The sequence below is a fragment of the Antechinus flavipes genome, chromosome 3, assembly GCF_016432865.1.
Source record: "Antechinus flavipes isolate AdamAnt ecotype Samford, QLD, Australia chromosome 3, AdamAnt_v2, whole genome shotgun sequence".
NCBI lineage: Eukaryota > Metazoa > Chordata > Mammalia > Dasyuromorphia > Dasyuridae > Antechinus > Antechinus flavipes.
This window is the reverse complement of record NC_067400.1, coordinates 147,067,787-147,083,983: the sequence shown is the minus strand read 5'-3', so window position 1 is coordinate 147,083,983 and position 16,197 is coordinate 147,067,787. Positions and strand designations below refer to the sequence as shown.

Genomic DNA, 16,197 nt, shown 5'->3' with positions numbered 1-16,197 from the left:
CACACACACACACACACACACACACACACACACACACACACACACACTTCTACTTCTACCTTTCAGAGATTCTAAAGATATTTTATGCAAGTATACTATGTTCCTTTCAACAAATTAAAGAAAGACACTTTTCATGTTTTAGTTAATATATGGAGCCCTTTTCATCATCTCAGTTTATGGAATATGAAGTAGCTTATTTTCTCTACAGTATGCCGTTTCTAATACCCATGACTATCCTAAGGTATAAAAAAGAGAGATACACACATTACTGTAGGTGACATTTCTATGAGCTGAAGAAAAAAAAGATTCTTTTTTTTTTTTTTTGATATATCCTCTCCTCACATAAGTCCACTGGACTTAACAAGAATATTTTCACAGCCTTTATAAACATATCAACTAATTCAATACAGTTGTTCAGTAAAATCTTTATGTGATAAACAAGAATTTTCACAAGGAAGAATAGTAATCCTTTTTAAACACTGGAAAGTTAGTGTTATAGGAGATTAAGAAAGAAAAAAATCTATTATTCCATTAAGCCTTTCTCTCCTAAGTCACCAAAAATGAGTTATCGAACACTTGCTGTTATCACTTCTGTTCTATGTGCCATTTAAATGCTTCTTACCTATAAACAGGTTCCATTCTGTGTCTAGATCAGCCTGGTTTGCCAAGCATCCCTTCATTACATTGAGGCAGTAGTTGTTACAAGGTTTCACAGTGGGAAGTCCTCGACAATATGGGCAGTACAGCATCTTCATTAGTGCTCGGATGCACCCTGGGGTTGGACTGACCTGTGGATTTATTGGGGGTAGGAAGAGGGGAAAAAAGATGGGAAGAAAGAAAAAAAGAAGCAAATCAATTCCTTTGCATAAACTTCAAGCAGAAATACTTAAGGGTCAACTAAATTGTGAGGATCTTAACTCTTAATAGCATCCTCTCATGCTACAAGTCTATTCCAGTTAATTACCTCATTTTGGCAAAATAATTGCAAATTTTCTTCATATGTAGCTGTCAACTATTCAATCTCTATGTCAGTATAATTTAATATTATAGACACAGGTAAAGACTTAAAGAAATATAATCCAAAATAAGGTAATATAAATGAAAGGTGTTTGCAAAATTTATACACACACACATACAATGTACAAATACAAAATATAAAATTAAAAATACAAATAGTTGAAGACCTTTGTTCAGACATTTAATTTGTATACTTTGTATTTTTAACATCTGAAGATATTTGCCTTGGAAGGTGTATATGTGTGTGTGTGTGTGTGTGTGTGTGCTGGGGTATGAGAACAATTTTCAAATATTTTAAACATGGTCATATAAATGAGAGTTTACGCTCGTTTTATTTGGTTCCAGAGGATAGGCTAGATAAAGACTTATAAAGACTTCTAACTGTTGGTGCAGTGGATAGAGTGCCATTCCTGGAGTCAGGAAAACTTATCTTTCTGAATTCAAAACTGACATCAGACACTTGCTACCTGTGTGATCCTAGGCAAATTATTTAACTCTTATTTGCCACAGTTTCCTCATCTGGCAACAATGATTTATTGAGGGGAATAGGGAAGATTCTGTTTTAGTTACAGATTGTTTTGAATTTCTGAATATTTTTATATTTAAGAGATTTGATTGAAGTTTACTTTCCTGGAATTGATAGAGTTCTTCATATAAGAGGTAGATTAACTACACTTCCTTTGGTACAAGAATGTCCTCCACACCCCCAAATGCCTTTTTTAAAAACCCAGTCCCTCTATCTTTTCCATATTGGAAGTTCAGCAAGCATGTGCATGTGTGAGATCTCTACTCATTCACAAAAGAGCTCTGATCTGTTCTGTTTCTGACCTGTGCAGCTTGCTCCTATTGACTTGCCATTGTGCCTGTGGGTGAATATACCTGATTTCCTTTCTCAAATACAAAACAGAATTCACAAGCTCCAGTGATCCCCAGTCCTAGCCATCCCAGGGGCAGGGATTACAGGCATCCACCACCATGCATAGCTGGATAGATATGTTTTAACAGGACAGCTAGCAACTTGTGAGGCATATCACCCAAAAAGAGGCCTTATTTAAGACAGCTGGATCAAATGAACACTGGATTTGCAGTTAACATATCCAAGTTTCTTCAAGCTAAGCCACTTACAATAATGTGTTGGACAGTTTGTTAAAGTTCCTTAAGCTTCATTCAAATCTTTATATTCAAATTTGGGATATTAATATTTACTGCACACGGTTAAGTTGTTTCTATTCCTTGCCTTCATTTTCTCTCCTCTAATTCACTTCTCAAACCTTTGTAGGAAGATTTCCAGTCACATCACTCATGTCAAACTGCTTTCCCCAAAGGTGCCAATGATCTTTAATTGCATAATTCAGTCATCTTTTCTGAATTTTCATCTTTCTTGACTTCTCTGATTTGATACTTTGCATTACTTTCTTACTGATATATTATTTTTTAAAAAATTCTCCTTTTATCTGATCCTTTATCTGATTTTTTACATTTCTTTTTTCTATTTTATTTCATGTTTCATCCCTAAACTGAGGGTGTACTTGAAAACTTTGTTTTCTCTTTTCTCATTCTCCTCATCAGTTCAATCACTATCTCTATGCAAACATCATCAAGATCTATATAAAAAGCTCTAGTCTTTCTCCTATACTCTATTACTATATAACCAGTTGCTTATTGGACCTTTGAAAATATATGTCCCTTTTTTACATGAACTGATGCTAAGTGAAGTTAGCAGAACCAAGAGAACATTGAACATTGTACACAGCAACAAGAAGAGTATGTGATAATCAATTGTGATTATCTTGGCTCTTTTTCAACAATGAGGTGATTTAGGGCAATTCCAATAGTCTTGTGATGGAGAGAGTTATCCACATGCAGAGAGAGGACCATGGGGATTGAATGTGGGTCACCACACAGTATTTTCATCTTTTGCTGTTGTTATTGTTTACATGTTTTTTCTTTCTAATTTTTCTCCTTTTGCTCTGATTTTTTGTGTAGTGTGACAAATATAGAAATATGTTTAAAAGAATTACACATATTTAATCTATATTGAATTACTTGCTCTCTAGGGGAGGGTGAGATGGGGAGAGTGGGAGAAAAATTTGTAACACAAGGTTTTGCAAGGGTGATTGTAGAAAACTATTTTTGCACATATTTTGAAAAATTAAAAGCTATAATTAAATCAAATATGTCCCTTTAGTCTTTCAAACTGGAGAGACTATTGGAGAAAAAAAAAACACAAAAATTTATTATCTTTCTTTTTTAAAACAAGTACCTCCTCTAACCTTTCCTATTTTTTGTCAAGTGTACCACCATACATCCAGTCACACAAGTATTCTCAATTCTTTAGTCTCATTCCTTTTATGTATCCAATAAATTGCCACGTCTTATTGAAACTACCTTCATAATATCTCCTGCAGCCATCACCTTCTATCCATTCATAGTTATATCTTCATACAGCTTGCAACATTATATCCCTGAAGCATTGGCCACTTCCCCAGTCAGCAAGCTCTAGGTTACCTAATGCTGCATAGAGCAATTAAAAACTCTTCTGGCATTTTAAAAAGTCATTTACCATCTGGTTCCATCTTAACTTTAAAGACTTATTACATATTACTCACCTTCATGAGCTCTATAGAACAGCCAAACTAAGTATCTTGTTTTTCTTGACACAAATGTCCCATTTCCATACTTTTCCACCAACTGTTCCCCAAGACTGAAATGCACTCATAGCTCCTCACTCCCCTTTCTTAGAATCCCTTATATTCTTTCAAAGTTCAGCTTATGTGTGACTTCCTATTGTAGTTCTTTACTCATTATCACATTTGCAATTTGTATCCTTCCTCCTATCAGATTACCTTGTAGATGTGCTGCATATATGAATATGTTGTGTACACACACACACACACACACACACACATATATAATATATATTATGGCTTCTTTTTAAAGTATTTAGAACATTGCTTGGAACATGGTAAGAAGACATTAAATAAATGCTTAATCCTTTCACTTCCATCCTTCTTTTGATGGTCAAGTCTAGCATAATACCTGGTACATAGTGGGTTTATGCCAAATATTGTTTGGAGTTAAATAATGTATGCAGGTCTTTATAACTAAAAACAGTTATTAAGTATGTTACTATAATCTTTATTTTTTGTTTTGTTTTGATCTGGATCTACTTGAGGATTCTTTCAAACCCTTCAGTTCAGCAACTCATGTGTAATTTGTAATCTCAGTCATTTGCTTGAAGGTGCTGAAGGTAAAAAAATTTGCCCAGGGTTATACAACCAATATTTATAAATGGTAAGACTTGCATAAAGATCCTCTTGACTTCAACTTTAGCCCTTTGCTGACTACTACACTAGTGCTCACTATTATCATTATTATTATGACTTATTTCTTTTGATTCTTATGGCTTCATTGTTTATTGAGAATGGTGGTGCAGAATTGTAAGTGTGGAACAAAAACAGTATTGAAGGCAACGAGGAGATAAGTCCTTATATCAGGTCAGGTGTTAATGAACTTGTTATGAAGGGATGAACCCAGGGAATGAGAACAGAGGCATTCTCAGAGCTAAATCAAGTCTACCTCATGAAAAACTGTAGAGTACATTTAACATCTTAATTTTAATTCAAAAGGAAAGTGATCACTTTAAGCAGTGTGAAACCTGGAGCTAAGATAATAGTTAATTCTTACTTAAATAATTTACTATTTTATTCTAATTGGGAAGAATGCTATAAGACAATGTCGTTTTCATTTGCTTTCTTTTATTTTGGTATTTCATTTAAGTAAACACACTTTGCTGTACCATTGGCTTAGATTTTAGAATAAACATGGGAATGACATTATTTAGATGATTTCACAAAGTAAGAATGTCAGTTGTTCCCAGATTTGTCTACCTTCCAAAGAACAAAACACCAAAATCTATTACTGTGTTACCAGTAATTTACAATGAGAAAAGGAGAAATTTACAATGAGAAGAGGAGACAACAGACTTGACTTTTCCTACCATTCCTTAAACAAAGATAGAATCAAGCAAATGATGATAAATAGCTCATAAGACAAATTTTTAAAATATCCAACCACATATAAATAACTTCTGATTTTTAAAAACAACACAGTTGTGTAATCTTGAAAATCTGACAGAAAATATGCAATAGCAATTTTAGACATCTTTGCCTTCACCCTGCTCTAACAGAGTCCTGGTTCATTATTTCAGAAAATGAAGAATTTTCTGGTATTTTTAATGACACTTGAAATTATCCTTTCTGCCTCTTCTATTTCTTGGTAATTTCAGTTTATGAGTTCTGTTGAGGGTAAATATTTGCATTTTTAACATTTAAGTAGTAGAAGAAAATGGGCCTTTTAAGTAGTATATGTCAAATAAGGAAGACATGGTGTAGTCTGTCTCTCTCTCTCTCTCTCTCTCTCTCTCTCTCTCTCTCTCTCTCTCTCTATATATATATATAATTTAGCCTTTTTAATGATTGGATCATAACTTTCAACAAACTTGATATAAATGTTGAGTAAAATTCTTTAACAAAAATTTTGGAGGTCATGATGATTTTTGCTTCGTGGACATCATCTGCTATGTAACATTCTATCATCTGCCAATTCTACTACAAATCCCTGAAATGTATATGAGTAGGAAAAAAAATCTGTGGTATTACCTCCATATTTGAGGCCCTCAAGCTTCATCATTGAAAGATCTCCTAACTGATCATTCTGCCTCTAGTTTCTTTACTCTCCAATGACACAATTGCTAACTAGTTTTCCTAATGCACAAGCCTGATCAGGTGGATCTCATGCTCAAGAACTTTTGATGATTCTCCTAAATCTGAATATTAAGATTTTAAAAAATCTTGACTTGCCATTTGAAGCTTTCTACAATCTTATTTGAACCCATTTTTCTAGTTCTCTCCTTTTTAAGATGAAAATAATTCCATATTTCTCAATAGCAGAATATCTTTCTTGTGGAAATGGTTTCAATCTTTGTATTTTCATCTCTAGTGCCTCACACATAATAGGGGCTTAATAAATACACACCAATTGCTTGAATGTTCACTTTAGCCATACTATTGCTCTTCACAAACTTTCTGCTCAAACCAAATTGGACTACTAGACATTTCTCAATTTTGACCTGTGATCTCCTATCTTCATGAATTAATGCAAGCAAGTTATATGTCCAGAATCCCTTGCCTCCTCATTTCCACCCGTCAAAATCTTTTTCTTTTTGTAAGGGCTCTTCTTCTAAATAGCTTTGTGGATGAAAGTGATAACTCCTTTCTCATATTTTCTTAGAGTACTTTTTACGGCTCTTTCCTTTTTCTGTACATTGTTTTATATTTATCTATGTATATGCCTTATCATTCTACCTTTGTTTCTACTTTAAGATTTCTCAAAAACAAAGAGGACAATGTTTTTCATTGTATTTTCAGCACATAGCACACTGTTTTACACATTTACAGATGCTAAATAATTATTGGATTGAATTTTAAATTCATAGATTTAGAGCTGGAAGGGGCCTTAAAGTCCACCCCAAATGGGGAAACATATGATAAATTAAATAAATTTCTTATGGTTACATAACTAGTAAGTATCTGAAGCAGGATTTGAACCTATGGTTTCCTTACATCAAGTGCAGGGATTTATTCACTGTGACATTTAGCTACTTAAATGAGGAGGGATGAAAAAGTATTCAGAACATTTTGGATTTTTGTAGATTTTTTTTCTTAAGATAATTATCATTGATTGTGGCCATGTATGCACGGCCTGGTTGACTTTCTTCATGCTGCTCTTATTATAGCATTGAAAAATGCCTCTAGCTCAAGATCAACCCAATTCCCACCCCCACTGACATTCAGATTTCTTCCTATGGCCCCATCTGGTTTCTGTGGTTTCTACTCTGAACATTCAGTGTCTTCTGAGGTGATACTGGAGGTTGCAGTGGGTGAATCTGAAAGTGTCAAATTATTTTAGACGGCAAGTTTTAAACTCTCCATTGTGCCCTCCCTTATATCTCACATTGTGATATGGATATTGGCAACTGAATGATAAACAGACCCCAAATCATATGGCTTACTGGCAACTCCTGGTTTAAAGTGAAAGAAAACACATATTTGAGTTAAAAGTGACAATCAATGAAATGAGCTTCTCACTCTTCTACATTTTAGAATCTTACAATTGGTAGATGGCTTAAAATGTTTTCTTATGGGCTTTTAGGAACTTTTTCAGTTCACTTTCTTTGTGCTATTAGGATATGTACAATCTTTTCATTCTGACATTTCAGAAGAGTCTCCTTGTTCAAACCAGCAACTAATGGAGAAAATTGGACAAGGGAACAAAATTGCTGAAGGTTGAGTTAAATGTGGCTCTCAGAGTGCTTTTGATACTTAAATCTATTTCTAGTCAAGAGAAGCATAGATATCAGGGGCAGAGGATGAAGAGGTGGCAGATGCAGCACAGATTCAAGCTGAAGTGGGCTGGTTCACAATCTCTATTTATAGACATATTTATATTTATATAAACTAAACATGGGAATGGGGCATACTGGATCAAGCACTAGGCCTGGAGTCTGGAAAAACTGAGTTCAAATCCAGCCTCAGACACTTACTAGTTGTGTGAGCTTAGGCAAATCAGTTTCCTCATCTATAAAATAAGCTGGAGAAGGAAATGGCAAACCATTCTAGTATATTTGCTAAGAAAACTCCAAATGGAGTCATGAAGAGTCAGACAACTGAAACACATGAACAATAATACCTGTGGATATATGTATACATGCACATATGTGCATTTATAAATTATTTAGAAATCATTTAGAAAATATATAATATTGAACAATGCACACAATTGAACCTACATATATACATGCATATATGTGCATTTATAAATTATTTAGAAATCATTTAGAAAATATGTAATATTGAACAAGGCACACAATTGAACCTACATATATACATATATATGTATGTGTATATATATGTATATATATATATACATATATATACATAGATCACAGAAACAAATACATTCATATACATAGGTATATATAAATATATATATTCTCATACCTATATACATTCTTCTCATTTTAAATTGAATCTCTACCTGAATAATGGCTTGAAGGTCAGGGGGTTTTGAATAATGATCACAGAAAAAAAAAGAGCATTTTATTGTTTTAATTGGAAAAAAAAGTTTATTTTTTTAATGTATATTATATCTGTCTTGCTATTTGGTGTGAATTCCTATCAAATAGCATTCAAAACTGGTGTCCCAGACTCACTGAATCCTAAGTGTCTTATACATGGTGTAACAATCTCCAGGATATGTAATCCTTAAAAAAAATCCTTTTGAAATAGTAGATAAACAGCTATTTATGAGAAGAAAAAATAAATATGGGCTAAGAAGCATAATTGTGTTAGAAGTCAGAATAAATACTCAGTATATAAACTCCTTATCCATTATTATTTGTATATTTATAGGATAATAGATATAGAGCTGAAAGGGACCTTAGATCATCTTGGCTAGTACATATTTTATAGATGAGGAAACTTAGGCCCAGAAAAGTTAAATGAATTATCTAAGGTCACTCAGTGGCAGAGGCAAACTCTGAAATTTTTCTTAGCATTTTTCTTAGCAGCTTGATATTTTTTGGAAAAGTAAATTACACAAAGACCATAGGAAAGAAATTGAATTTTAAAAATTAAGGATATTATTAACGAAATTTACTGAAAAAAAATTCAACAATGTACAATTCCCAGTTTACGTAGAGCCATAAGTCAGTGTATATCTCCTTTCTTTCTTCTTTTTTTCCCTTCCTATCTCCCTTCCTGATTGTTTACATGTTTTGCAATTATTTTGAATAGTTTCCCTTTGTATTATCACTTCCTGAATTTTGTGGTTCAAATATAGACATGTCAATTTTTGTTGGTTTATTTTGTAGCTTGCATGTAACTTGACAGAAGCTATTTATTTTCTCAATTAGTTTCTGTGCTGATTCCTTAGAATTTTTTAAATAAACATGTCAACAGCAAACATGGATAATTTTTTCTCCTTTGTCTATTTTTGTATATTTGATTTCTTTTTCTTGTCATAGTGATATTGCTAAGATTTTAGAATTATATTATATAATAATAAGGAAAGATGTCATTGTTGACTCATTTCTATTTTAATTGTGAAATATTTTAGTATTTCTCCATGAATATAATACTAGTTTTTGGTTTTAGATACTTTTATCATAATACAAATTTTTCTTTTTCCCATTTTTGTGTATACATTACTATTGTGCATAAATGGGTTTTGTAGTCTGTGAAAGGATTTTTTGGGGGTATCTTGATATAATCATATTGTTTTGGATTTAAAAAAAATGATTATGTAATTCTTTTCTTAATATGGAACCATTGGTGCATTCCCAAAATAAATCTAATTAGGGTAGTGTTTTATTCTTTTTTTGTTTTTAATATAGCAGACTATAGCTTCTCAGATATAGTTCCTAGATCCAAATATAGAATCAAAAGAATAAACTAAGTGTAAGTTAGGGCACTTGACAGTTCTACCTTAATCAATCAATAAATCACCAGACATAATTCAATTTTTAAAAAGTGTAAACAAGATTATTGGCCATACTGTGATCCTTTTATCACTTTATCAGGTGTGAACTTCTCTTTAATTGGATAAAGAAGGAAAACATCTGATTGACTAACCAAACAAGCTAACCTTATTCCTGGAAATTTCACATAGCAGGACAAATTTCAGTAATTATGCAGTAAAGTCTAGTCCAGAGGAGGATTTTAGTTCAGAGGATTCCGGGTCCTGGAGAGGAAGGCAACCTTTTTTGGGGGGAAGAGAGTCTTTCTGTCCTTCCCTTTCCCACCTGTTTTCCCTTCTTTCCTTTTCTTCCCTATCTCATTTACTGTATCTTTGGAATCATTGGATCAATACCACAAAAAAACTTATGGGGGACACATATAGCACATAGACATAATCACAGACTAATATAAAATGACATCCATCTGAGAAAGGAAGCAGTTTTAGTGAATATAACTCCTTATATTAGAGAAGCATGCTGGCTACCCAATGTAAGAAAGGGCACCCAGTAATCAAGTTATGAGTTTTCCTTTCAGTCATATGTGCTCTTTCCAGGTGTCCCTCACCATTATCCTCTATTCAAGTAGAAACTATTTCCCCCCTCCCAGATTGTGAGAGAATGCCTGTAATTAATGTTTCTTTGTACCTTATTTTAATAAAAAAAATCTATTATTGAAAGCACAGTGGTAGGGGCTCATGAATGTTATAGCACTTAAAACACTGACCTTCAGAATTATTCTTAGAATCCTGAGCATTACAAATTACTCACCTCTGGGGACAAATCCTGCCAGTTTGAATGCAAATCAAGAAAGTAACATCAGAGGGAGGTCTATTAGGTAACAATGTATATTAAAAATAACCATAGAATTATTTGTCCGATGACATTTTTTAGGAATGTATCTGTCCCCTTCTTACATGCCTGTTGTCTACCATTGCTTGAAGTTAGTTGCCTGTCAGGGAACAAGATTAAATTAAAAGGCAAAGTGGTCATTGGACCTTTTTCTATCTCTTTAGGGAATTAATGAAAGTTTGCACTGTTTGGGTTTGACTAGATTTCTGATTTATGAATGTAGGAACTTTTTTTTTTTTAAACAAAACTAGCTTCTTCTTTGCAATCTAAAGTGCTACAGAGTTGTCTTTCTAATTCATGGGAAGAGGGAGAATGAAAGGCTAAGTGACTTATTCAGGATCATACATCCAGCATGTGAAAGAAGCAGGGCTAAAATTCTGGTATTCCTGACTTAGAAGTTAACTCACTATATCTTGAGTTTAGAAAACTGAATGAAAATGTTAAAACACATTTTCCTTAAATGGTTGTTTCTCATCAAAGCTTTTGCTAGCATAATTTTATGTAATTTAAAAAAAAATGCAGTGATCTAAATGCCCAACAATAGGTGAGGAATTAAATAAAGTATGATGTTAAAATAACTATTAAGATGGACTAGTATGAAGAATGCAAAGAAATCTGGAAAGAGCTTTATGAAATAATTCAAAATGAAAAGAGAAAAAACACACTATGAAAACCAAACAAGAATGAGTAGGTTAATAAAGGATACTAATGGAAGCTTAAAGTGACTGAAAAATATGCTTTATATTTAGAAGGTAATTAACTTAAATACAAGTAGTTGTGAAACAAGATTAATTGACTAGGTTGATGTTTAATGTTTTTGATAAAGCTTTTAATAAAAATGTTTTTGTTAAAATTAACTGAGAAACTTCTGAAAAATTACCAACTATTTTGGACTAAATAAATACATAGACTAAAATTATTTGGAAAGAAATATTAGGAAATTATTGTGGGCTTATTTAGGGTGGAGATTATCTTTTGCATCTTATGTGTCCTTAGTGTCTGGCACACAGTAGGTATTTAATAGATGTTTATTGACTGAAATGGGCAAAAAAGGGAATAGACAATAATGTATTACTATTTCTTTGTAGTTACCAAAATAGAAGACAAGTTATTATATGAGGCATTAAATAATCACAAAACAGAAGTAAATCTATATATGCATGGAGCAGATATTTATAAGCCATTTAAACTACTAGAAAGCTCAAATAGCCATCATTTTTTTCCACTTGATGAGAAAGCCAAATAAATAAATTGATGTCAGTGATTTATTTTTACACATAACTTCTAGAGTATGTCATTGGTCCAATAAAACTATACTTTCCCTTATATCTAGAATATAATGTATGGTCTAATCAGTATGTTATGATTGTAACACTGCTGAATTTCAGGTCAAAGGTTTATAGTATGAAGCCTGATATGACCCCAGTCAATTTACGTAATCTCCTTAAGTCTCAGTTTTCTGTACATGAGGGAAGTTGGACTAGATCTCTGAAATCACTTCCAACTTGAAATCTTTAATGATTGATATTTAAAATGCTGACAATCCTAAATTGTAGCAGCTAAATTGTGATAGATATGGGAACACTTCCATGTCTGCTCCTCTGCCCCAATCTTTCCCTTGGAAATAATATCCCAAGAAGATAATCCTGGACAACCGGAAAGGGTACAACTTTTTCCATCTAAAGACGCCACCATGGTTAAGAATGAAAACAACCTAATCTGATTTGAATAATTACCCCCAAATTGTGGAAATTTAGGAGAGAAAAAACAATAAGAAACTGAATTGCTCTGCCAGCTTCAGAACAAATAAAGAGTGTTACATTGAGCAGCAGAAGGAACTATCTGATGAGTGAGAAGGTAAAAGACCATAATAATTGGAGGGTACTGTATCTAAACTTGGTCTGAAAGGCTGAAACTTTCTTATTCCCACCTGCTGCCTTCTCTAGATTAAGCCTCCAGCTATCTGGCCCTGGGGGCCTTGGAGCTGTGAAACTTTTCAGTTGTGGAACTGCAGTCTTGGGATTGATTTGTTTTTCTTGGTTATTGAGTGATCCATTATAACTAGCTGGGCCCAGATCAGGCCATATTTCACATATCATCATGTTATCTCCTCAGGCCATTTTGATATCTTGCTATCCACACACATCTCCTTCTACCTCCACTTACTACTCTAGGTACAGTAATCGAATCAATATCACCATTGCTTCTTGAAAGGGAATAATAATCATCTCCTCTATGGATCAATGAACTGTTCTAGTGAATCCTCCGGCATTCTATGGCCCTATCCCCTATTTGTGATTTTTCTCCTCTATGTAAGAGTAAACTTCTTGAAAGCAAAGACTTTTTGGTTTTGTATGTAGGAATCCCTCATCTTAGCACTGTGAATGACATATGTGCTCCCCAGGCAAGCTTTTGTGAGAACAGAGAGTTTGGCAAGGATAGAAACAAAGGGAAATTGCCTTCATCAGAAAAAAGGTCTGAGTATATCACTATGGATTCCACCACACAAGGAAAACTCTAGAGACCTTCCCTTCTGCTGTGGGAAATTCTGTGCTGTGTGTGTGAGAGAGATTTGCTTCTGAAGAGTCTGGACATGCTTGACAGAAATTTTTGATGATGCCTGCTGGGAATTGTACAGAACTGAAGAAGGGGGACATATTGAAAAGCTATGCCTGATGTTACCTGCCAGGAGGTAGGCAGAACTTTAAGGGAAATCATGATGAGGTTTCTATCTAATATCAAGGTAGCTGCAGAGGAAATCTGAGAGGTGGGGAATAAGTGTGGAATGTTGCCAATGGGGTCAGACACTGTTGATTTAAGGGTGACTGATTTTTAAAATCTTTATTTTCTGATTTTTATTGTTATAATAAAGGGCTTACTGCTAGGGGAGAGAAGAAAGATTCTGAAAAAAAAAGACAAAAATAGAAAATATGAAAAAGAGATATGAATATTTTGGGTATTTTTCATCCTCATTTTGGGGAGCAAAGCTTTTTTATTTTAGAAACAAGACTAGACTTTTACTAATCAATCAACTTTCATTTCAGATTTTACATTAATAACTAAATTCAGATGGCAGCTAGTAATTGTCTTACATATTGTATAGTAGTATAACTCACTACTTCTTGGTGGATGCTTATCTCTTAAAAAAACAGAAACACTTAACACATGTGAGTTTTACAGAACCTTCATCTATATTTTTCAGTCATTATATACAATCTAAGCAAGGGAATAGTTCAATTAATATAATGTAAATAATGCAAAAGTCTCACATGACATGCCTGTTGGGCATGCTATTTTTTATAATTAAAAGGTTGAATTTTCAAGTTCCTATTGAAAGATGATCTTGTAATTGTATCAAATTTTGCTTAGTTGTGGTCTTATCGGCTAAATTCCTGAGACTCTGAACACTGTCTGTGCTTTGCAGATCTGAACTCTTGTGTGATTTTAAAAAGAGAACGGTATTACAAAGCATTAGCTCTCCTCTACTGGCACATTTTACTCCCTCATAAGACAGTGCTCAGAAATAAGATAGGTAAAAATTAGAAGTCACAAATGATTCCCTAAAAGAAAATTCTGTCTTATATGAATGCTGAATGTGCATGGTCCAGTGGTGATAACAGCATCAACCCATTTTTTATTTAATTTGTGCATTAGCTCAGAACCTCATCAGAAAGGCAATATCCTTATCAAGAAGCATTATACTTTTCAAGCAATAAAAGGATGACTGAACTTGCTGGCTCTGGTGGAAAAGAAAGAGGCCCAAATCGTTTACCTAAAAGTAATTGTAGAATTCTTAAAGCTTAGTTTAAATATCATTAATGCTGGGGGAAAATGTGGATTCAAACCAGGATGTTCAAGAAAGGCTGGACCGCATGACCTATGTCAGTACAAACTGCTGGCTCTTAGCAGATTCTGTCATAGACTCAATGTTAGCTAAACGTACCTTATATATTTAATTTCTTTCCTTAAAATATAAAGTTGTCATAAAAGAGTAGTAAATGTGGAATATTATTCACGTGACAGATTGGAATGGTTCCAAATATCACTTAAATAAATTACATGTGTATACATTTGAAAAAAAATTTTTTTCAATCATTAGAATGGAATTGTTCTTTCAACGAGTTAAGTATATATTTCAGATAGTCTTAAAATATGTTTACTCAACAATGCACACCGCCAGCTCAATATTATTTTGCTATGGCTAGATGGGGCCTCGGGTGGCACTGAAAACCTTTTCTGTAGCAGATTGCCTTTCATTCAGGCAATGTGCTTGACAGTCTAAATTTTATCTTCTCATAGCATTTTTTTTTTTTTAAATGTGAGCAAGGAATGTAAAACAAGATTCCTTTGGGTCTCATTAGGGAATGGTTGTCTTCCTCAGTTAAAGATTCTAGAGTGACTATTACTTTATCTAAAAGACACATTGCAGTGGAAACTTTCAAATGTAAATTACTGGAATCACAACTCATTTGAGGAAAAGCCATGAAATTCTATTCACCAGTAGAATTCTGTTGCTAATACATTTTTAATAGGGTAGATTTGCTTTGCAATATAGTGTCTAGTACATAAAAGTACATCCATCAGCCAAACAGGAACCTCTAAAACTTTATACTGAATCACACATATAAACACTGTAAAGGGATGTTTGGGGACAAGTTCTGGACTGTGAAATTACTAATCCAGATGATAAATAACAGAATTTAAAACTTGTTGCCATTATATGGTGCTATAATGTTATAACCAATACACAAAACTATCTCCGACACAGAGAAAACCCTTAGAATGATTCAACTTCCAGTGACTCACATTTACAGTGTATGGCCAATTACGATCCCTCTCCCCACGCTATCAATTTAGCTGCATGGGGAAACAGGCAAGCAGCACACAAATGAACAGATGTCAGTCAGGATGCCTCCTGCTGGACTCTGGGCAAGGTTCCTTTTGGATCCCAGCCTTATAATGATTCCACAACCCCTTTGATCCATGGTGTATGCTTCCTCTTCCCTGTGTCGACCACTGCTTTTCTTGGAGAAGGTGGGGGCACTTTTCAACATAGTTGGTAGAAAAATTAAGGAGATAAAGCACATGAAAACCTAAGTTGGGCAAAGAAGGGAGAAGAGAAAAAAAGAAGAATGGAGTACAATAATGGAGAGGAACAAATACAATAATAAAAATTCACTTTCTCTTTTGGTTGGTGAATAAATCTGTTTTCTCCCAGAATAATCTCATTCATTATTATTCCTATGTCATTCACACATACAAAAAACAAAACAAAACAAAACAAAACAAAAAACTAGAGACTGAGAGATTAAATCAGTTGTTTAAGGTTTGTTATATAGCAACAGGAGAAACACATTTCTTCTGACTTCTGTTGGGGTAGTCTTTTCATTGTACTATGACTGAAATAATATTATACTTCTGAGGGGGTGGAGGAAGGGAAGGGGGGATAAGGGGAAAATGTGAATTAACCCAGGTGTTTTAGGATTTCTGATAGGTAGAGCCAGGTGTCAGCTATGACTATATCTGAATAGTAAAAGTGAAAATATTAGGTGCCACCTGTCATGGATAATTGCTCTAATAATTAAATGCAGCCAATAAATAAATAGTTAATGGCTCTTCTCCACCAAGGAATGGGAAGCTTAACTATCATTAGCATTTCTGAATCTAAGCACTTAGCAACCAAAAGAAAAATATATTTTCTCAGTGGGGGGGGGAGGGGAAGGAGGGAGAGAAGGGGAGTAGGGTGCTATGGA

The 16,197-nt window shown here is 33.7% G+C and overlaps 1 protein-coding gene across 1 annotated transcript in view; it reads right to left on the bottom strand.

Annotated features, from left to right (window-relative positions):
* The window catches only part of GPC6 (glypican 6), a 1,241,410-nt gene that overhangs the window by 406,030 nt on the left and 819,183 nt on the right, over positions 1-16,197 (bottom strand). Inside the window, exon 4 of the mRNA XM_051984004.1 lies at positions 623-788. Coding sequence (XP_051839964.1) covers positions 623-788 — 166 coding nt within the window. The remainder of the gene's footprint in view (positions 1-622; positions 789-16,197) is intronic.